Raw genomic sequence first — 23,203 nt, 5'->3', positions numbered from 1 at the left:
GAGACTAGATACAGCTGATGAAAAACAATCATAATAAACAATGTAGCATTTCCCTGAACTTATTCTAAATACAGCCTGTCCCTTGAGCAGGTTTTCAGTGCAAATGAACCTGGTTCATTTGATAAAACTTGCCAAATATAGAAGATATTAGTTCTAAAGTTCATACATTAATACATGTATGGTAGAATTTCTTCATTTCTTATGTATTTTCTAAATTTTCAAAGACTTTTTTTTAAAAAAGTAAAAGTAAAATGTAAACCCACATTCCTAAAACGTTAATATTTTACATTTGCTTAATCATCCTTCATTCTTTTCTGAAACATTTTAAAGTTGCGGCACAGTGCCCCAATTATCTCTAAATATATCATATTTTCTTATGGACTTCGCATAACCACAAAACGAGTATTAAATGGACATTTATACAATATTATTACTTAATCTACAGATATTCGAATCTGGTCAATTGACCCATTTTTAGCAAAATAATTTTTTTTGGCTGGGGATCAGTTCTATTATTTTCATTAGTTTGGAAGAGTTCCTCAATATGTCTTTGTCTTTAGTGACCTTGATGATTTTGAAGAATGCAAGCCAATACTTTTGTTAGACTGTCCTTAATATGGGCTTGTCTGATGGCCCTTCGTGATTAAATTCAGGTTATGCGAATTTTGGTATGATGAATACTACAAAATCGGTTAGTTTTTCTTAGCACCTCATCAGGAGGCATATGACGCCCATTTGGCTAATGTATGGGAATGCTTATTTTCATAAGAATTAGGAGGGTATCGGCCATGTTTTCCGACCTAAAGTTTCTATTTCCTCCTTTGAAATAAGTATCTCCTCGGGAGCTACTTTGAAACTATGGAATGTAAACAAGTTGTTTCTCTTGGTACTTGCGCCCCCTAGTTTTGCCTAAGGTTTCAGTAACAGCGATTGACACATTGTCAGCGCTGGTGGCTGCGAGTGTTTCCCAGACCGATTGCTCTCTTGTAAGATTATAACCCTCGTAACAGCAAAATGCCTGGTGCAAAGTAATCGGCTGCCTTTTCCCCGACTAATTTCTTTGATCTCAGCTGTTAGCAGGGTGTATTGTAATTGATCTGCCTATATGCTTGTCTTCCCCACAGACTGAGCTCGTTGACGGTAGGAGTCATAGCTTATTATTTCGCTATCCCCAGTGTCTAGCACACATTAGGTGCTTTAAAAACACAAGTTTGAATTCGTGGTCTGGAGTAGAAACGAGGGAAGAAGATAAAGGCTACGAGCTGGCCTGGGGATGGCATTTTTTTTTTGCTCTAAAGGGAAGTGGGGCCAGGTTTGCAGAGGGCGCGGCCAGCGCACTCACTCTGCGACTGGACCCATGGGTCCCCGCCACCTGGTTGGTGGCAGGGCCTCGGGCTTCCGCAGGGTGGGGTGGAAAGTGGGGCGGGAAATGAAAAAACCGAACTCGCGGCTCCCGGCATTCCCCGTGGGCGGTGCTCCCCTTTGACCCCTCGCTCGCGTGCTACACATCCGGGCCTCTGCTACTAGTGAGAGGAAGATGGCGGCCGCAACTGTGGTGGTTCCTGTAGAGTGGATAAAGAACTGGGAGAAATCAGGGAGAGGCGAATTGTGAGTGTCCGGGCTGCAGGCGAGCGCTCCGCCGGGCCGGGCTCGGGCGGCAGCAGTGCTCTCACATTAGGGGGAGGTGGGGGGGGGAGAGGTGTCCCCTCCCCCATCTGGGCGGCGGGTGTGGATGGTTGACTGCGAGTTTCGAACTCGGGGAGGAGAGGTGCTGGCAACCGCCGCCGACCTCCTGCCTTCCCTGGGCTCCCCTTGAAGCCCCGCTGCCCGCCAGAGCTTGTCTTTCTGTAGCCTCTTAGCAGAACTCCCATCTTGTCCCTGCAGATGCCCGCGCTCTCGCTCCATCTCTTTTTGTCCCCCTCTTCGCTGAGCTCACTTGGCTCCTTTCTCTTTTCCGGGCCGCGCCGGGAGGCTTCCGACTTTCCTGCTCTCTCGCTCCCATTTCTTTACTCTGCCCCCGTTCGACTCTGCAGTTGGGAGCCCGGCGCCTCCTCTGCCCGAAGTCCGGACCGTCCCGGACTCCCTCCCCTGCTTTCCGCCCTCCGCCGCGGAACCCGGCACGTCGGGAAGAAGCCCGTTTGCACCTCGCCCTCCTGGGGAGCGGTCTCCCAGACCGTCCCGGCCCCTTGCGGCGCCGCTGTCCGCGGGCGAAGTGTGGCCAGCATCGCCGCTTTCTCCAAGATCTCCCCGCATTTCTTTGCTCCGTCTTTTCACCCCAGGGCCATTTCGGCTTGGAATCAACTTTTTCATCATTAAATGTTTCCTAAACCCCGTTTTGTCCTGGGACTGCAACTCATTTTGGCAACTCTCCAAGGTTCTCGTGTACCTAGAATAACGTGTTTCCTGTAGTCATAAAACTTGGGTGTTTTTCCTCTTTCTTTCTTTCCGTAACATCGAAGACCGTAATCTGCCATAACCCGTGATTTCCTTGCCCCAAATTTCGGCTCTGTCTGTCTTGGGGGGCAAATTCGTTTAAGCGGCGGAACAAACCCCAGATTTTAAAACAAATGACTTATTGCGAATGTCTTTCTCTGAATCGCTTTATTAGTTAAAGCTCAGCCGGGTATGAGATTAACTCTTCATTAGCTGTTTTCCGCGTGGTTGCGCGCCCCCGCCTCCCCTCCCCGCCCAGTAGTCAGTTTACGGTTGCCCGTGCGAAAAATGCGATCTTTAGAACTTCGGTACCGGGACCAAACGCGGGGAACTGTTGCCGGATCTCGCGCGTGTAATCGCGCCAGCCTGCATGGCCCGCGCCAGCCTGCATGACCCTCCCCAGCCCCCGTCCGCACTCGCGCTACCTTCCGAAGTCTTAGTGTGAGCGCTAGAATTGGATCGCCTGGGTAGGCGGTAGTTTTAGCCACTTAACTAGCCAAGTGACCTTGGGTAAGTTCCTTAGCCACTGTGACCGTTTCCCCTTGAGTAAATTGGGAATAGTAAGTACTCAAAGGATTGTTACGAAGATTAATGCCTGTAAAGCATTTGGCTTATAGTAAGTGCTCAAGTGATAACTGTTACAAGTAATATTATTGCAATCTTTAGATATTTCAACTTCTCTAAACAGCTCTTGCACTTAAAAGTCTGTACTCCTCAGGTTAGCAATTAATTCGTCTCTGATTCTTTCATGTAATCTCTTGTACTCCAGCGAATTGAGTGATCCTTTAAGAGTGGGGACTGTGTCTCACGTTTCTTTTGGTTCATCAACCCTCCTGTCCCCGTCCTCTATCCCCCTCCCTCCAGCCTCTCTAGCGTCTGCTTAGGGAGCTTATTGTTTTATGAACTGACAGGGAAGTCTGTTTGATAACCACTCACTTTTAACTGTTAGGAACATTTTGCACATCCTTGTACGTGCTAGTTAACAAATAGCTGTTAAAGTGCCTTGTGTGCGGGGAAGGCAGGATGAGAAGTTACCAAACCAAAGCATCATTTTCATCTATATGAGAGTAGGATAACCACCCCATCCACCCCCCCCCCGCCCCCCACCAAACGGGTACAACAGTTTATCGTTGTTTTGTTTACTCTTAAAGTCAGCTTAGTTATTTGGGGACTGTCATCTTTGTGGATTACTTAGCTTGCTCCTTCCAGCTGTTTTTGACAGTTTTACTATTATTCCCTTCTTAGAGTGAGTGGTATTAGGGCTAGGAGATAAAATTCTGCTTGGCTTTTGACTGGCAATGGTTGAAGAAAAACTCATGTAGGAGTTCGAAATATCTAGTCAGAATTGGAATTTTGGATTCACTTTATGCATATTTTCATGATCCATGCTACCCATGGTAATTTCTTTGTTTTTGAAGAGCTGCTTCAAAACTGTTATTCGAACTTAGGTGTATGTAGTTATTGCATGGCTTGTGGAATGTAGTTTGAATTATAGTAGGTCCAGATCAGTATAGTCAGTTTTATAACTGTTCTGTTACATGAAGAGAGTCGTGTGACGTTAATGAAGTGTTTTAAATAGTTGTGTGACATAATGAAATATTTTAAATAGTCAAACTCATCACCATCCAGTACTTAGTCTTCATTTGACCTCTTTTCCCTCTTTGGAAACTTTATTGCATATAGTCTAACTTTGGAGTTTTTTATCTCGCTAACGAAAGAGTTAGCATTTTCATTTCATTATAAAAAATGGTATTATAAATATATTACAAAAAAATCTTTTCCTTTCTCTGGAAACAGCTTCTTAAAATATGAACCGGCAACCAGAAATGTTAAAAAGATAGTGTGCTACCAAATTATTAGAGAATCTATTTGGCTTTTAAGGTTATCGGTATTTAAAATGATATCTTCAGTGGATTTTTCCTTTTTAATGAAGAAAGTTAACAGATGAGCTTTAAGTTGACCAAAAGTCATGATATTTTTCATGAGGTGTAAGTTTATTTCTTGTCTGTTACTTTCTATCAGTATAAGTCTGTATTCTGGGAGTTGTATCAAGTTCAGCAGCACAGTGTTAAAGGATCATATGAGCTGTATGGGGCGTTTTATAACGTTGAGAGGGCAAATTCTTATTTTGTGCCTCATGAAAAGAAAAGCAGCCATCGAGTAAGATGGAAAGTCTTGGCTTTGAAGAGTAAGTTTTGTTAGATAACTAGGGAGAAAAGAAAAACTGTATTGTGCCCATGTGAATGGTCCATCACATACCTAGCTAACCTGTTTCCAGAGATACTGATTATGTTTTTAATGGTAAATTACAGAACTCTTAAAATGATCTTTTCCAAGAGATAGCAAAAGCACAAAGGACTCTGAAAACATAATTAAGTGTCCTTTGCAATAACACAGATCTACTTTCAGAGTTTCACATCTTAATGCAAACTCTTTGAAATTCTGTGACATATGCAAGATACAGATTTAATCACATTAATTTTGGAATTAGAGCTTAAGTTTCTTGATTATTTCATATTATCATAGGATTTGCCATGATTAAGCTAATAAACTTGCATGTACTGGTAGGTCTAGGGGAGAATTTTATTTCTAGTAGACATCTTTAACACAGTGAGCCCAGCATTTCTTTGTGTCACAAGCAACCTTAGTGGAGGATTTATAGTCCAACCTCTTAATCTGAAGATATTAACCTCATGTCAATACTTATTTCAAAATACTTATATTTGTTGAATATCATGTATTTGTTTAAATAACTTGATTCTTTTTCTTTAAAAAATTTGCATATCAAATAGAAGTTTTTGTTGGGCATTACCTTATTCCTCAGTAGCTCAGCAGTAAAGAATCCACCTGCCAGTGCAGGAGATGTGGGTTTGATCCCTGGGTTGGGAAGATCCCCTGGAGGAGGAAATGGCAACCCACTCCAGTATTTTTGCCTGGAAAATTCCATGGACAGAGGAGGTTGGTGCACTACAGTCCATGGGGTGGCAGAGAGTTGGACATGACTGAGCACACACACCCACAGGCAATAATACAGTTTTGAAATTTAATGGCCAAATGTTTTGGTTGCCATTCTTTTTTTCATCTGCTACTAGATGATTTGACATATTCCATAACTTATGTAAGGGCATTTGGATGTTCATTAAATGTTGTCTGACCTGAATTTTTTGGAGCAAAGTAGGAGGAGGGAGTTTATAGCAAACAGTCTAAGAAATTTTTTTTGTCTTTTTTTTCCTTCAAAATGTGCTCTAAGTTCATCTGAAGCTTTATCTGAAACCATTTCTTCATGTCTTAGTTTTCATTTGGCATTCGTGTTCTCATTTTGACCTGTGTTCGCAAGTATAAGTCTTGGTCTATTTCCCTGGTAAGAGAAATTCATTTCTTCAGAAAATGTAGCAGTGTCAGGAGGTTTTTCCAGGCTACTGCTTTCTTTTTATGTTAGAAAAATTGTTCTTTAACTAAGGTAGCATGAGTGCTATTAATGTACTTGTATGCAGGAACTTCTGTTGTGTTTAACATTTCCTGTTCCTTTTCCTCCTCTTAAGTGCATATTTTCATTTTCTTAAATGCATGTTTCAAGATAAAACTGCATGTCCCCATACTCATTTTTTTGGGGTTATGTCTCCTGTCAGTGATAATAGAGGTAACAATTGCTTAACAAAGTTTAGCCACCTGTTGTTTTGTTTTTAAAAATTAGTTGAAGCACAGATCTACATCAATTTTTTTATATGTAGAACCAGCTTTGAGATGTGTATAATCCAGTAGTTCAGGCTTATGTTGTGTTTCCTTTACTGGAAAATAGGAGCAAGTAAGATGGAAGTCAAATACTCATGTTAAAGAGTATTCACAAAATACTTAAGTTCTTGGGAGAACTTAAGACATTTTATTCAGTTTAAGTTTCATATATCTTTGACAGAAAGTAGACTCTTTGTTCTCAGGGGCCTGAGGTCGCATCTCCACTGTAGCACCAAACTGTCATAAAAGTGGAAAAAATGGTAAACCCAATTATTTGGAGGTTATTAAGGGACTAAAATAGTCACTTGAATTTTTTCCAAGGCAGAATATTTGATAATTTTTAAAGCCATATTAAAATGGGCAACTGTTGAAATTTTGTTTTTCTCCTCTTAAGATTTAGGATAGAGTACTAAACTGTAGAAGAGGTGTAGTAAGACATGCAGCATTCTGAAACAGGATTGTTTCTTTAAGGATACTTCATGATCTTCTATTAGTGGAAGAACTTAGGGGAAAAGCTGGGACAAATCTACTGATTGGGGGAAAATTCTTATTGAGTTTTTAGTTTCCTCCAACAACTAGGGAAGAAGTATTTTATACGAGGGAAATAAAAGTATCTGTTACACAAATAAGTTGCTTTATATAATGTAATAACCCATCAGTGATTCCTTACACAGTTTGAGCGAATCTTTAAGATGCTAATTAATAGTTCATGATGACATTATCATCTGCATCCTAATGAATATGTTTGTAGCTTTTGTGACTGACAAGATGGAATTACATTTCAGTTATTTTTAAAAATTATGTAACAATGACTGTACCATTAGATTAAGTGGGATTTGGTACACTGACATCTGCCCCTCCCCACTGGAAGGATTATAGCAAAAGACATCTGCATTAAGCTTGTTAAAACAAATAGAGAATGAAGCTATTGAAAATGTGAATAAGCAGACAGATTCACTGAAGGAAAGAATATTTGACCTTGCTTTTTAGTAGTCAGGGTACAAAGGGAAAGATGAGTTACTGGATTTCCTTGCATTCTTCTGTCAAAGATGCAATATTTCCTGCTACTACATTCTAAAGGAAATTGAACCTATGAGGACAGTGAAAACCACAGAGGGGAATACTGAAGCAGCCTTGATTCACTGTCTTACATATTTACTCTGAACAAAAAGGAGCTAGGTATCAGGCATTTTTAGGTTATATTCTCTGATGCTAGTCTGAAGCAGATATTTTTGTATTGCCTAATGTAATGAAGACTGATTTTGTTTCATATTTGAGATAAACTCGTTGTAGGTTTGACTTACTTTGAGAAATTAAAAGCTTATCCACTGTCTTAGCACTTTGGAATGCCTATCTGGTTCTCAGGAGAAATAGTTGAAAGTACTTGGAGTCAAACTTAAAATGCCTTATTTTACCATTTCTAAGGTGCTCTCTGAAAATTTTTGTTCTTTTAATAGGAGTTGATTAAAAACTAACAACTAAAGGAGATTTTCAAACTATGCAGATTTAGAAATAGTTGTCGGTTGGCAAGGCATTTTTATTCTTTGGTTTTGAAAATAATTTTGTGGGACCTGCAGATGAATTTTTGACCAGGAAAAGTCCATTGAGCCTTACCCTGCTTATCCTGATGATGGAGTATTGAAATAAAAGACACAGAGAGGTGAACTGCAAGGGCATGCATAATCTGCGAAGTAGATAATCCCTCTGTGGATGGTTGTAATGTGGCATCATATTTCACCTTAGATGTGATACATAAGCATATTCTGTCAGTCTTATAGTTACTTGCTTTATTGACTGGATTGCTAGACTTAAAAAAAATAAGAAACATGCATTCATTGGTTCTCCTTTTTGTGTTTGAGTTTTGTGCAGCTTGTAATAACAATTATTTTTCTAAATTGTGAAATTAAAAAAATACAGAAAAGTGCCTAAAATTTAAATGTAGAGCTCAAAGAATCACTAAGATGCACACTCATGTAACTCATGCCCAGCTCTAGTCAACATAATCCCCCTTCCTTTTTGCACTCTTTTACCTCCCCTGTGGTAACTGACATTTATGGCTTTCTCTTGTTTTTATTTACAGTTTTGCTACTAAATAAGTTTAAGTTTGTTTCTTTTTGAATTTCATATAAATGGAATCATAGAGGATGTGTTCTAATTGTTCCTGACTGCTTTTGATCAACATTATGTCTTTAGGATTCATTTGTATTTTGTGAGTATTTTCAGTTCTTTGATTTTCATAGTTATACTGAACTGAACTGAAGATGCTCCATTGTATAACTATTCCATACTTTATCTCTTATGCTACTGATGAACAAGCTTGTTGTTTTGAGTTTTTGGCTGTTACCAACAGAGCCAATAGAGCCATTCTTATACAGGTATTTTGGTGTACACAGGTGCATGTACACCAACTTTAACTCTACTAGATACTGCCACACTATTTCAGAATATGCTCCCGTCAACAGTGTATGAGAGTTCACCTTCACATCCTGGCTAACATCTAATATTGTGCTATGTGCTCAGTTGCTCAGTCATGTCCGATTCTTTGCAACCCTGTGGACTGCAGCCCGCCAGGCTCCTCTGTCCATGGGATTCTCCAGGCAGGAATACTGGAGTGGGTTGCCATTTCCCCTCCAGGGGAATCTTCCCGACCCAGGGATTAACCTGCGTCTCCTGCATTGGCAGGCAGATTCTACCACTGTGCCACCTGGAAAGCTCAACATCTAACATTGTCACACTGTAAATTTTTTGTCAATATATGTTGGATGGAGGAGCTTGGTAGGCTGCAGTCCGTGGGGTCGTTAAGGGTCGGACACGACTGAGCGACTTCACTTTCACTTTCACACATTGGAGAATGAAATGGCAACCCACTCCAGTGTTCTTGCCTAGAAAATCCCATGGATGGGGGAGCCTGGTGGGCTTCCGTCTATGGGGTCACACAGAGTTGGACACGACTGAAGTGACTTAGCAGCAGCAGCATATGTATCTAATGTTATTTTCTTCAACATTTTATAGGCATTTTTTTCCAATTTTTTTTAGTTGAAGTATAGTTGATTTACAATATTAGTTTCAGGTGTACAAAGTAGCAATTCAGTATTTTTGCAGATTATACTGCATTCCAGGTTACAAGATAACAGCTACAATTCTCTGTGCTACATAGTATGTCCTTGTTGTTTATCTATTTTATACATGAAAAGTGAAAGTGAAAGTGACTCAATTGTGTCTCTTTGTGACCCCATGGACTATAAGCCACCAGGGTCCTTTGTCCATGGAATTCTCTAGGCAAGAATACTGGCATGGGTAACGGTCTCCTCTCCAGGGGATCTTCCCAACCCAGGGATCGAACCCAGGTCTCCCGCATTGCAGGCGGATTCTTTTACCATCTGAGCCACCAGGGAAGCCCAGGAATACTGGAGTGGGTAGCCTAACCTTTCTCCAGAGGATCTTCCCAACCCAGGAATTGAACCAGGGTCTCCTGCATTGCAGGCAGATTCTTTACCAGCTGAGTTACCAGGGAGGAGGCTATTTTATACTACTATGACTAACAAACTATTTTATACATAGTATCTTGTTGATCCCATAGTTCTAAACTGTCTCCTTCCCACCCCTCTCCTTTGGTAACCACAAGTTTGTTTTCTGTATCTGAGTCTGTTTCTGTTTTGCATATGCGTTAATTTGTAGCATAGGCGTCTTTTTTTTTTTAACTTTTTATTTTGTATTAGGGTATAGCCAATGGACATGAGTTTGAGTGAACTCCGGGAGTTGGTGATGGACAGGGAGGCCTGGCGCGCTGTGATTCATGGGGTCGCAAAGAGTTGGACACGACTGAGCAACTGAACTGATAGCCGATTAACAATGTTGTGATAGTTTCACAACAGTGAAAGGATTCAGCTGTACATATGTATTCATTCTCCCCCGAACTCCCCTCCCATCTAGGGAGCCCTGTAATACTCAGCGGAGTTCCATGTGCTATATAGGCGTCTTTTTGTATATTATTGGTCATTTGGATTTTGGTTTATTGTGAAAGATCTCTCTATATCTTTTTTCCAGTTTTCGATTGGATTGTTCGGATTTCTTTCATTGATTTGTAGTTGTTTCTATAAATTGTAGTTCTTTCAGTGGGTTACAGTGTGTGTGTGGCAAATCTCTTTTGTTATTCTTGGGCTTGTATTTCCACTCTTACAGTGGTGTCTTTTAATGAGTAGCAATTGTTCATTTTAATGTAGTTAAATGTATCTGTCTTTTACTTTCTGAGTAGTACTTTTTTTACTAGTTTCTCTCCATTCTAAGGTTAATGAACTACCCTATGACTTTTCTGGAAACATTATGTTGCTTTCCCTTTTTAAGTCTTACCTAACTGGAGGTGATTTGTATGTGTGCTGTGAAGTAGGGGGTTGCAGTATATTGTCGTGGTTGATGTATATGAAGAAAGTTCAGCCTCACACTTAAATAGTTGGCAAAAGGAAGAGAATTTTAGTAGTCTTTTCAGATAATTGTAGATATTTTTTAATATCATGTCAAAATTTGTCAAATGGTAGTTTCTTAATGGTTTGTTGCAATGCCAAACCTAAAATCATATCTGTGTACTCCTTGTACGTTGTTAAATTGAAATCCAGTTGTCTCTCTTTTACTTGGAATCTGTTTTACCCATGTATTACTTTGCAGCATCATGCATTGGTCAGTTGGAAAATACTGGTTCACCCAATGATGCAGCACTTCCAAATATGACACAATGCATTGTATAATATAAAAAAAAAATTCTTTAGTATCATCACTGAACTAATCAGGAAAGTTTTTATGAATTGTGAACTAGCCAAGTCCATGGTGCCAGATTAAAGTTTTCCAAAATTCTAATTTTTGTTTGAAACCTTACCTTTTATCATTGGCAACAGACACTCTCAGTTTTTTCCCTTGAAGTGACTGGCTCACTTGGTTCATTGTTGAGAAAATTCCGGCCGAAGACCCAAATCTGAATAACCATAGTTTGTCAATTCTTTCAAGTAAGAAGGACTTCTCTTGTGGTTCAGCTGGTAAAGAATCTGCCTGCAATGCATGAGACTTGGGTTCGGTCCCTGGGTTGGGAAGATCCCCTGGAGAAAGGAAAGGCTACCCACTCCAGTATTCTGGCCTGGAGAATTCCACGGACTGTATAGTCCATGGGGTTGCAAAGAGTCGGGCAGGACTGAACAAGCAACTTTCACTTTCAAGTAAAAATGGTGTTTTGTGAAAAAAGCAGCTAGTTCAGCTCACAATTCAAACAGTTGCATAAGTGATTTTCCTGGAGACAACCATGGTATTTTGGTGTGTGACAAAAATGCTTTATGTATGCTTTCCAATTTGTCACATAGAATATTAAAAATATGTATTCTAAAAAAACATGTTCTCAGGGCTAGGATTTAATAAAATTAATAATCTTCACTACTTCATTAAGGACATTTTCTTTATTGTAGATACAAACATATAACAGATAAATCGTAACACATTTTTAAGTAATCAGTACAGTATTGTTAACGATAAGCACAATGTACAGCAGATCTTTAGATCTTCTTAATCTTGGATGGCTGACATTTACACCCATTGAACAGCAGCTTCCTGTTTCTCTATCCCTCTAGCCCCTGGCAACCACTGAAATTCTACTTTTTGCTTCTGTGAGCTTGATTACTTTAGCTACCTCATATGAGTGGAGTCATGTAGTATTTATCCTTCTGTGACTATTTTGTTTAGCATACGATCCTCAGGGCTCATCCATGTTGTTGTATATGACAGGATTTACTATTGAATAATGTTCCATTGTATATTCATGAGGTTTTCTTTATGTATTCATCTGTTGATGGACATTTAGGTTTTTTCCTGCCTCTTGGCTATTGTAATAAATATGAGACTGCAAATACCTCTTTGATATCCTGATTTCAACTTCTGTGAGTAAATACCTAGAATTGGGATTGCTGGGTTGTATGGTAGCTCTAGTTTTAATTATTTGAGGGACTCCCATGCTGCTAAGTCACTTCAGTCGTGTCCGACTCTGTGTGACCCCATAGACGGAAGCCCACCAGGCTCCCCCATCCATGGGATTTTCTAGGCAAGAACACTGGAGTGGGTTGCCATTTCCTTCTCCAGTGTGTGAAAGTGAAAAGTGAAAGTGAAGTCGCTCAGTCGTGTCCAACCCTTAGCGACCCCACGGACTGCAGCCTACCAGGCTCCTCCATCCATGGGATTTTCTAGTCAATAGTACTGGAGTGGCTTGCCATTGCCTTCTCCGAGGGACTCCCATACTATTTACCATTTAACATTCCCACGAACAGTGCACAAGGTTTCCAGTTTCTTCATATCCTCCCTGACACTTATTTTCTGTTATTTTTTAAAGAAGTTATTTTTTAAAAAACAGGGGTTTTAGGTTCACAGAAAAATTGAGAAAAAGGTACATAAATTTCCCATTTACCCCCTGTCCCCACACATGCATAACCTCATTATCAACCTTTTTTCGCCAGCGTGGTACATTTGTTACAATTGATGAACCTGCACTGACACATCATCAGTTCAGTTCAGTTCAGCTGCTCAGTCGTGTCCGACTCTCTGTGACCCCATGAATCACAGCACGCCAGGCCTCCTTGTCCATCACCAACTCCTGGAGTTCACTCAAACTCATGTCCATCAAGTCGGTGATGCCATCCAGCCATCTCATTCTCTGTCGTCCCCTTCTCCTGCCCCCAATCCTTCCCAGCATCAGAGTCTTTTCCAGTGAGTCAACTCGTCGCATGAGGTGGCCAAAGTATTGGAGTTTCAGCTTCAGCATCAGTCCTTCCAATGAACACCCAGGATCGATCTCCTCTAGAATGGACTGGTTGGATCTCCTTGCAGTCCAAGGGACTCTCAAGAGTCTTCTCCAGCACCACAGTTCAAAAGCATCAATTCTTCGGCACTCAGCTTTCTTCACAGTCCAACTCTCACATCCATACATGACCACGGGAAAAACCATAGCCTTGACTAGACAGACCTTTGTTGGCAAAGTAATGTCTCTGCTTTTTAATATGCTATCTAGGTTGGTCATAACTTTCCTTCCAAGGAGTAAGCGTCTTTTAATTTCATGGCTGCGATCAGCATTTGCAGTGATTTTGGAGCCCAAAAAGATAAAGTCTGACACTGTTTCCACCGTTTCCCCATCTATTTCCCATGAAGTGATGGGACCAGAGGCCATGATCTTTGTTTTCTGAATGTTGAGCTTCAAGCCAACCTTTTCACTCTCCTCTTTCACTTTCATCAAGAGGCTTTTGAGTTCCTCTTCACTTTCTGCCATAAGGGTGGTGTCATCTGCATATCTGAGGTTATTGATATTTCTCCCGGCAATCTTGATTCCAGCTTGTGCATCTTCCTGCCCAGAGTTTCTCATGATGTACTCTGCATAGAAGTTAAATAAGCAGGCTGACAATATACAACCTTGACGCACTCCTTTTCCTATTTGGAACCAGTCTGTTGTTCCATGTCCAGTTCTAACTGTTGCTTCCTGACCTGCATACAGGTTTGTCAAGAGGCAGGTCAGGTGGTCTGATATTCCCACCTCTTTCAGAATTTTCCACAGTTTATTGTGATTCACACAGTCAAAGGCTTTGGCATGCTGCTGCTGCTGCTAAGTCACTTCAGTCGTGTCCGACTCTGTGTGACCCCATAGACGGAAGCCCACCAGGCTCCCCCATCCCTGGGACTCTCCAGGCAAGAACACTGGAGTGGGTTGCCATTTCCTTCTCCAATGTGTGAAAGTGAAAAGTGAAAGTGAAGTCGCTCAGTCGTGTCCGACCCTTAGCGACCCCACGGACTGCAGCCTACCAGGCTCCTCCATCCATGGGATTTTCTAGGCAAGAGTACTGGAGTGGCTTGCCATTGCCCCCAATTCATAGTTTACCTTTGTTTTCATTTTTGCTGTTGCACATTTTATGGGTTTCAACCATAATGACATGTATCAGAGTATTTTCACTACCCTAAAAATCCTCTATGCTCTGCCTATTCATCTCTCTTCCCAGCCCCTGGTAACCATTGAACTTTTTACTGTCTCCATAGTTTTGCCTTTTCCAGAATGACATATAGTTAGAAACATACACTGTGTAGATTTTTCAGATTGACTTTGTTGACTTATTAATGTGCACTTAAGGTTTCTCCATGTCCATGTCTTTTCATAGCTTCATTGCTTTATAGTTTATTTCTATATGGTGCTGAATAATATTCCATTGTGTGAATGTACCAGTTTGTTTATCCATTCACCTATCGAAGGACATCCTGGTTGCTTCCACGCTTTGGTAGTTATGAATGAAGGTACTATAAACATCCTTGTGCAGGTTTTTGTGTAGACATAAGTTTTCATCTCCTTTGGGTAAATATCAAGGAGTGAGAGGGTTGGATTGTAAGGTAAGAGTATGTTTACTCTTGTAAGAAACCACTAAACTGTGTTCAGTATGGCTGTACCGTTTTTCCTTCCCGCTAAAGATGATTGAGTGTTATGTTGCACCACATCCTCGCCGGCGTTTGGTGTTGGCAGTGTTCCAGATTGTGGCCATCCTAATAAGTGTATAGTAGTATCTCATTGTTTTAGTTTCCATGTCTGTGATGATGTATGATGTGGAACATCTTTTCATATGTTCATTTGCCATCTGTCTATCTTTTGATGAGATGTCAGTTAAGGTCTTTGCTCATGTTTAAATTGGTTGTTTGTTTTCTTATTGTTGAATTTTAAGAGTTATTTGTATATTTTGGATAATAGTCCTTTATCAGTTTTCGTTTGTTTGCTTGCAGTTTTTTGATAATGACCACTTTTACAAGTGTGAGGTGATGGCTCATTTTGTTTTTGATTTGCATTTCTCTGATAATAAGTGATGTTGAGCATCTTTTCATAACCTATTGGCCATTTTGTCTGTCCTTTTTTTTTTTTTTTAGGCTATGCCTTGCGGCATGTGGGATCTTAGTTCCCCAAACTAAGGGATCAAACCCATGCCCCCTGTATTGGGAGCTCAGAGTCTTAACCACTGAACCACCAGGGAAAGACCCTTGTAGATCTTCTTTGGAAAAATGTCTATTTATCTCCAGTATTCTTGCCTGGAGAATCCCATGGACAGAGGAACCTGGCAGGCTATAGTCCATGGGGTTGCAAGAGCCTGACATGACTTAGCAACTAAACAGCAATTCATTTTTTAATCAGGTTGTTTTCTTGCTATTCAGTTGTAGGTGTTTCTTATATATTTTGAATGTTAGCCCCTTATCAGATACATGGATGGTTCACAAACATTTTTTCCCCCTATTTCATAGGTTACCTATTTTTTGGCCACAACTTGAGACATGCAGCATCCTAGCTCCTCAGGGATCAAACTGTGTCCCCTGCAGTAGAAGCATGGAGTTTTAACCACTGGACCATCAGGGAAGTCCCCTGCCTGTTCATTTTGTTTGTCATTTCTTTGCTGTGCATATAGTTTTTAGTTTGATGGTCCACTTGTCTCTTTTTGCTTTCATTGTCTGTGCTTTTGGTGTCATATCCAAGAAATCATTCCCAAGACCAATGTCATGAAGCTTTCTCCCTGTTTTTTTCTAGGGGTCTTACAGTTTCAGGTCTTATTTTTATGTATTTGACCTATTTTGAGTTGATTTTTGTGTATGATGTAAGAAGTATCCAATTTCATTCTTTGTATGTGACTATCCATAATGCTGTCGAACATCTAACGAATTTTTCAGTTTAGCAGTTATGTTCTTTAGCTCTGGAATTTGTTTGGTTCTTTTAAAATTTTCTGTCCTCTTGTTAAAATTCTCATTCTCTTCATGCATCATTTTCCTGAACTCACTGAGCATCTCTATGATGGTTATTTTAAATTCGTTGTCAGATAATCCATATACCTCTAATTCTTTAGGATCAGTTTCTGAAGACAAATTTTGTTCCTTTTATTGGACCAGTTTTACCTGTTTCTTTATGTTCCTTTTAGTTTTGTGTTGGTATCTTTGTATTTGAAAAAGCACTCTTTTATCCCAGGCTTTATGGACTGCTTCAGTGCAGGGAAAGGTCTTTACCAATCAGCTTGGCTGTAGATTCTGGGAGCCTCTCAAATTTTTTCTCTGGATGTGTCTTCTCTGGCCTAATGTGTAGATTCCAGATTAGAGGGATTTTCTACAAACTTTCCCTCTCTTGCATCCTCTGGTGTCCATCTGTTGTACCCTAGGGTCCTCTGAAGCAGCAGCACGCCACACAGCTTTTTTTGGTTCTTAGTGGCTGCCAGGCAGCTAGAGTATGCTGGGTACCGTCAGTGCTCTGAGTCAGGCTAGACAGAAACCAGTCTCTCAGGCAGTGCTCCCTCCCCCAAAGCTGGAATACTGGGCACACGCTCTAGTTTTCTCTTTCTCCCTTGAGGGAGAGATTGCCAAGCTGTTGGGCACCTCCCTGACCCCCTGAACCCCCTCACTGCCCCCGCCTCCGGAAGTATGTTAGATGTATATATAGTCCAGTCTTCTCTTTCCCTCCTCAGAGATAATTTGGAAATTGGGAATTGCCTTCCAGTCTTGCGGTGCTGTGCCAGGAGTAGGGACCATGGTGAAAGAGCATCATGTATTTTCCTAGGAGCTTTTATGCAGCTGGTTTAATTCTTGCCTGGGGTGCAGGAGCCTCTTAACTGTTTCTGAATTTCTCATAAAGGGAATTGTGGATGTGTATTGTTGAGTTGTGTTTCTATGGGAGGAAGGAAGGCCTGGGGCCTCCTATTTTGTCCTCTTGCTGAGCCACTCCCATCAAGGACATTCTTAAGTGAATCTGGCTTTTGTTTGTGTGAATGATCATGAGAGATGTAATGAAACAATTTGGTGACATCTTACATGAGACTGACTTTATTCTTTGATTTCTTTTTTTAAAAAAATTTTTTATTCTTTGACTTCTTGATTGTGAAGATTCAGTGAGACAGTTTGGTGCTACTACCCTGATGAATGCTAAGGTGCCAGCAGTGTCACCTTCCTTTGCTTTTGAATTATTAGTGCAAATGTCAGTACAATAAGAAGGGAAATGCAGTCTTAGTACTATTACGAATATAGTTTTGACCTTGCAGAATGCCAGAAAGTGTCTTGGGGATCAGGGGTTTGTGAACCACACTATCAGAACTGCTGCTTTATCAAGTTATAACTTTTTTTCTTACTCCTAATTTTTTAAAAGTTTTTAAAAAAATAGTGAATGGTTATTGAATTTTGTCAAATGTTATTTATGCATAAAAAGACATAGAAAACTAGGAATAGAAACTTTCTGAACTGTTTTGTGATTTTAAAAGTTTAATGTGGTAAATTAATTTGAACCAACTTTGTGTATTTGGGATAAACCCACGTTAACCTTGATGTGTTTCAGTATTTAATGGAGCTTCCCAAGTGGCTCAGTGGTGAAGAATCCACCTGCCAATGCAAGAGAAGCAGGTCTATCCCTGGGCTGGGAAGATCCCCTGGAATAGGAGATGGCAACCTGCTCCAGTATTCTTGCCTGGGAAGTTCCATGGACAGAGGAGCCTGGAGTGGGTTGCCATGCCCTCCTCCAGGGGATCTTCCCAGCCCAGGGATCGAACTCAGGTCTCCCGCATTACAGGCGGATTCTTTATTACCATCTGAGCCATGAGGGAAGTGCATACATTGCAATAGATGTACTTCTTAAGCCTTTTTTACCCTGAGGATCCCCCACCATCTTTTATTTTTTCTTGTAATATATTTGTTGAAGAGACTGGGCCATCGTCCTGTAGAGTTTTCCACAGTTTGTATTTAAGTTTTGCTCCCTCTCCTCAAAGACAACTTCATATGTGGTGGTGTATTCTTATATTAGGATCAGGAGGCACATAATATCTGATTGCATCTTAGGATGTGAACAGCCATTGATAGATGCCTAGATCCTTGAATTTATTAGGGACTTAAAAATGGTGCTGTTCTATCATACCTTTGTTTGTTAGCTGAAATGCTAACAGAGGCATTTCTTATCAACTGTTGGTTTGTATACAAAAGTCAGAATAAGTGCTTGATTTTCATTCTTTTATTTACCCATTTTCATTCAAAATAATGTCTTGATTCATTAGTATCTTCCAATTATGGTTTTTAGGTTTATTTAAATTATAAACTAATGGGCTTAAAATGTGTGATACATTTCCAGATGTTTTTAGTTGATAGAATTTGCTGTATAAGGATTATCTGTGTTAGAATTAGAAATTAATACAGATTATTTGTTTTATTCTAGTTTACATTTATGCCGGATCCTCAGTGAAAATAAAAGCCACGATAGTTCAACTTATAGAGGTAAGACTTTTAAAAGTATCATAGCTATGAGATTTGGCTTGGTCAAAATTAATAAAATACCCTGTTTTCCATTAAATTTTATAAATAGAAGAGCTAGCATGGAAAGGGAGAAGGCAATGGCAAGCCACTCCAGTACTCTTGCCTAGAAAATCCCATGGACAGAGGAGCCTGGTGGGCTACAGTCCATGGGGTCGCTACTAGTCAGACAAGACTGAGCAACTTCACTTTCACTTTTCACTTTCACACGTTGGAGAAGGAAATGGCAACTCACTCCAGTGTTCTTGCTTGGAGAATCCCAGGGATGGCAGAGCCTAGTGGGCTGCCGTCCATGGGGTCGTACAGAGTCGGACACGACTGAAGTGACTTAGCAGCAGCATGGAAAGAGAAACTAATTCTGATCTTGTTTGTAGTAGGAAACTTGCAGAAACTGAGGTTCAGTGTTTTTACTAAAGCTGGTTATGTTTAGGTGGTATCTGGGGATCTTGTTAAAGGCAGTTGTCATGGAAAACATTACAAGCAAAGGAGTTGTTTATGACTGCATATCTCAAATATGATTTATTAAGTAAAGTGTTATGCAGTTAAACTGAATGTAAATTTTTAGTTATTTTAATTTTAAAGGATTTACTGTTTAATTTTTATGAATTTAAAATTAGATCTATGGATTCAGAAAAGGAGGGGCAAAAACAAAAGCAATGATGCCCAGTAATTTAAACCGTTTTCATATGTAGCTTTCACTGGGGGTAGAATCCATGACATTTTTTTTCCAATCTGGAAAAATAATTTATAATCAATATTCTGTTTTATATAAGTTATTAGATAATTTTCGTAAATGTTTACTTTTATCAAAAATTAAATATTATCTTAATATGAAAATATATACTTTTTGAAGAACATTTGGATTTTTGAGTAGAAAGCATTTTCAAATGAGTGAATGAACCATTTTTCTTTCTGTCATTTGGGTAAGACTCGTTAACATTCCTTGCTCAATCCCCAAAGTTATTTTACAGTCATCCTGCTTTTAAAGTTTCAGATCATTCATAAAGATTTTTGAGGTTGTTAATATAATGCCTTTTTTGAATAAGTCAGTTGACTGTCAGAAGAGTAAGAAACTAAAAAAAGAGCCCTTTTTAAAAGCATCTGGGTGGTTTTCCCCCGCTCATGTTTAAAACAAGTTTCTAACTTCTCAGTTAACTTGGATCTTGTTTGTGTTTGAAACTGTAAGTGGATAAAATAAAAAATTCTCAGAAAAACTATAAATAGCATAACAGGGTAGTTAGTCTTAACAGTTTTAAATAGAACTATTTAGATCTTTAATAACTATCACACTTGTTAATTTTCATGGTTGTTCTGATTCACGTATGAAACTCGAATTAATAGGGGTGTGGCCTCATTGGCTCAATTTCGGGGGTTCTCTCTTGCTCTTGCCTACTTGCAGGGAACTGAATGTTGTTTCTTTAGAATTTCCTTAGTATATCTCAGGGGGATTGACTTTGGGTATTGTTCCTTCTGCCTTTTCTCTTTTTGCATCTCCAAATTGATTTCATTTCAGGAAGGCAGTTTCCCTTGCACATGCTGCTGCTTTTATAAGTTATTTTTATAAGTCCCCTCCCCCCCATAAAATAACATAGTAAGGATGGCTGATGAACATGAGCATTCCTAGTGATATTTGACATAACTAGTGGCTAAAATGCTCATATTCCACAAAGAATGTCTAGAATCTCTAGGAGTCCCTTTTACTTGTGGCTGTTCTTGAAGCTGCTTTTTCTGAAATGTTAGCATTTATTCTTTTCTGTATAATTATAAGGGTTGTAAAATTTCCTCCCCACTGTAAATCTAAAGGTTTTCAATTTTAGTGTTGATTTAGCAGGGTTTTGTGGAATAGCCTTGGTAGTCTCTAAGACATCACTTACTGTTTCTGTGGATAAAATACAACAGGAGTTCCTAGCCATTTAAATGGGCATTTAAATGACATGTGAATTGGGGATTGTCTTTGCTACTTTGTGGATTACATTGTGATTGTTTTGGTGTCAGTGTCAGCAAAATGACCTGGGCCATTTGTTTTCTATTTTAATCTCCTTTGATTAAGGTTAGAATTCCTTCAGCCCCTGTGAACCCATATTCTTATGGGAATTTAGTTTATGATGCTCAGCTGTTTTGTTCTTCTGTGAGTGAGTGCTTTTTAAAAAATCTTAGTTATGTGGATAATTTCAAATGAATATTGTTACAAAAGCATTTTATTAATGGAAATTGAAAGCATGAATTTTCATATTCCTACCATAGTAACAAATTTTTCCTTTGCATTTTAGTTTTTATGAATTTATTATGAGCATAATGAAGGCATATTTGTGAGAAAGGTAGAATATATTTAATGAATCCTTCATAAGGAATTGGGATAATCTGGCTATAATTTCTTTTCTGAATAATTTAGTCGACAAATTAATTTCATTGTACAATATTATTTTCATTGTTTAAGGGGAGATTGATACAAGTTTTGATTTCTGTTATGTTCCTTTTTGTGGCTAGTAGTAGACCAAAGGAGAAGATTTTTAAGTATTTGATTTCTTTTAAACATTTTTTAATTTTTATGGCTGTGCTGAATGGCTTGCGGGATCTCAGTTCCCTCAACAGGAATTGAACCCAGGCCATGACAGTGAAAGCACCGAGTCCTAACCACTAGCTGCTGCTGCTAAGTCATGTCCAACTCTGCGCGACCCCATAGATGGCAACCCACCAGGCTCCCCCGTTTCTGGGATTCTCCAGGCAAGAACACTGGAGTGGGTTGCCATTTCCTTCTCCCCTAACCATTAGACCACCGGGAAACTCCTAAATATTTGATTTCTTAACTTGCTATGTTGCCCTGAAAGATTTTTTTATTTCCTTCAAAAGGGGGTTATAAATTAACTTTGTTTTACATTAATGTTTTTAGAGGTACTTGTTTTCTTACTTTTAAAGAGAGGAAGGAGGAAGATTTTAGTGTTTGGGACTAAAGAAAAAGGTAGCTAAAAGGATATGTTCATCTGACCATTAACTCCTACCTCCTCCCAAAACTCCTCCAGGAAAGGGGGGCTATGCTAATTGCGAGTGAGACAGCTGTACTTGTTGACAATTCTCACAGGACTGCTGTTTTTTTTGTCTGTATGTACATATGTAATTAGGATCATCCCTTAGTATCTACAGGGAATTGTTTCCAGGAGCCCCCTCGAATAGCAAAATCCGAGTATCCTCAAGTCCCTTATATAAAATTGCATAGTACAGTGAATAAAGTCAGCCCTTCATATTCATGGGTACAGAATTTGTGGATACACAGGGCTGAATATATTTTAGTTTGAATTCTGATGGAAATAGAGGAAAAATTGAGGTTTAGGTTTGGGGAGAAATTTCTCTGACAGGGTATGGGTTTTATATTTACTGTTATTCCTTACCTGTTTGTTGTCAGTGTAGCCCTGAGATTGAACTAACTATAATCTGAATATAGTTAGAAAAATCTGCAAAATCTCTTGGCGAGAAGAATGGTTAATTTATATTCATTTGCTGGAGTTCTACGCAGTCCTTAAAAATAATTTTGTGGACTTTGGTAGCAGGAGGAAATACTTTTAAAAGTGTTTGTCAGGAAATCAGAGTACCAAATGATGTGAACTCTGAATGCAAGTGTGTAAAATATGTAGACATATAGAAAAGGATTGGAAAGACGCACTCAAGCAATAGTTATGTTACAGTAGTGCAGTCAGTTCAGGTCAGTCGCTCAGTCGTGTCTGACTCTTTGCGACCCTGTGAACCTCAGCATACCTTTTTCTACTCTGTAAGTATTGTGTTTTTGTGAAAATAAAAGGAAAAAATCTGCTAGAGAAAAGCATTAGAAATGTATTTTTCTTAATCATTATTGGTGTTTATAATAATCTGAGAAGTAGGAAATACATAGGTCTTCCCTTAGAGGGTCTACCTTTCATGTTCAAGAGATTGTGTCCTTACACTCTTTCTTTTATGTTTGACAGATTTCCAGCAAGCTCTTTATGAATTATCATACCATGTCATTAAAGGAAATCTAAAGCATGAACAGGCATCTAATGTTCTTAGTGACATTAGTGTAAGTATGCGTATTTTTTTAAATTTGATAATTGTTACATATTTTTTTGCCTTTGATACAAGGGATCCTGAAGTATCTAACTTGTGTTTTATTTTATTCAAAATGGTAAGCCATTGTTGCTGGATAGTAATATAGGTATTTTAATCTTTTTCTGTGGCTATGAGTAGAGCAGAAAATATTAGGTAAGCTGGGAGGGCAAAAACATCTGTAAAAAATATTGGTTAGAATGTTCTCTCAATATTAACATAATAAGACATTTTCTTTTGTTTGTGGTTATGTTTAGAAATTAAATATATTTTAAAAACTGAGGATGGAATTATTTTAAAATGAAGTTGTATGATTCTAACATTTACTTAATGCTAATTTGCATGTTTGCTTTAGAAAATAATAACTAGATTTTTTCCTCACCTTTCAGTGACTATTTAAAGGTGAGAAAAAAAAAACTTTGTTTCACTCTTTTGTTTAGTGGGCTTCCCTGGTGGCTCAGATGGTAAAGAAACTGCCTGCAATGCAGGAGACCTGGGTAGGAAAGATTCCCTGGAGAAGGGAATGGCAACCCTCTCCAGTATTCTTTCCTGGAGAATTCCATGGACAGAGGAGCCTGGCAGGATACAGTCCATGGGGTCACAAAGAGTCAGACACGACTGAGCGACTAACACACACACTTTTGTTTACTGG

General features: G+C 39.3%; 1 protein-coding gene across 13 annotated transcripts in view; it reads left to right on the top strand.

Moving 5' to 3' along the window:
• The first annotated feature begins 1,487 nt into the window (after positions 1 to 1,487).
• Positions 1,488 to 23,203, top strand: part of THOC2 (THO complex subunit 2) — a 112,638-nt gene continuing 90,922 nt past the window's right edge. For all 13 annotated transcript variants that reach the window (XR_008681557.2, XR_016036929.1, XM_055393983.2 and 10 more), the window contains exons 1-3: positions 1,488 to 1,608; positions 18,383 to 18,441; positions 22,434 to 22,525. Coding sequence is in view for 11 of the 13 variants with exons in the window: in XM_055393983.2 (XP_055249958.1) it covers positions 1,538 to 1,608; positions 18,383 to 18,441; positions 22,434 to 22,525 (222 nt within the window). In the remaining 2 variants the exon portion in view is untranslated. The remainder of the gene's footprint in view (positions 1,609 to 18,382; positions 18,442 to 22,433; positions 22,526 to 23,203) is intronic.

The sequence above is a fragment of the Moschus berezovskii genome, chromosome X (genome assembly GCF_049115385.1).
Source record: "Moschus berezovskii isolate FMDL1 chromosome X, NW_MosBer_1.0, whole genome shotgun sequence".
Lineage (NCBI taxonomy): Eukaryota > Metazoa > Chordata > Mammalia > Artiodactyla > Moschidae > Moschus > Moschus berezovskii.
Note: the sequence above shows the minus strand (reverse complement) of the source record. Positions and strands in the feature narration are given on the sequence as shown.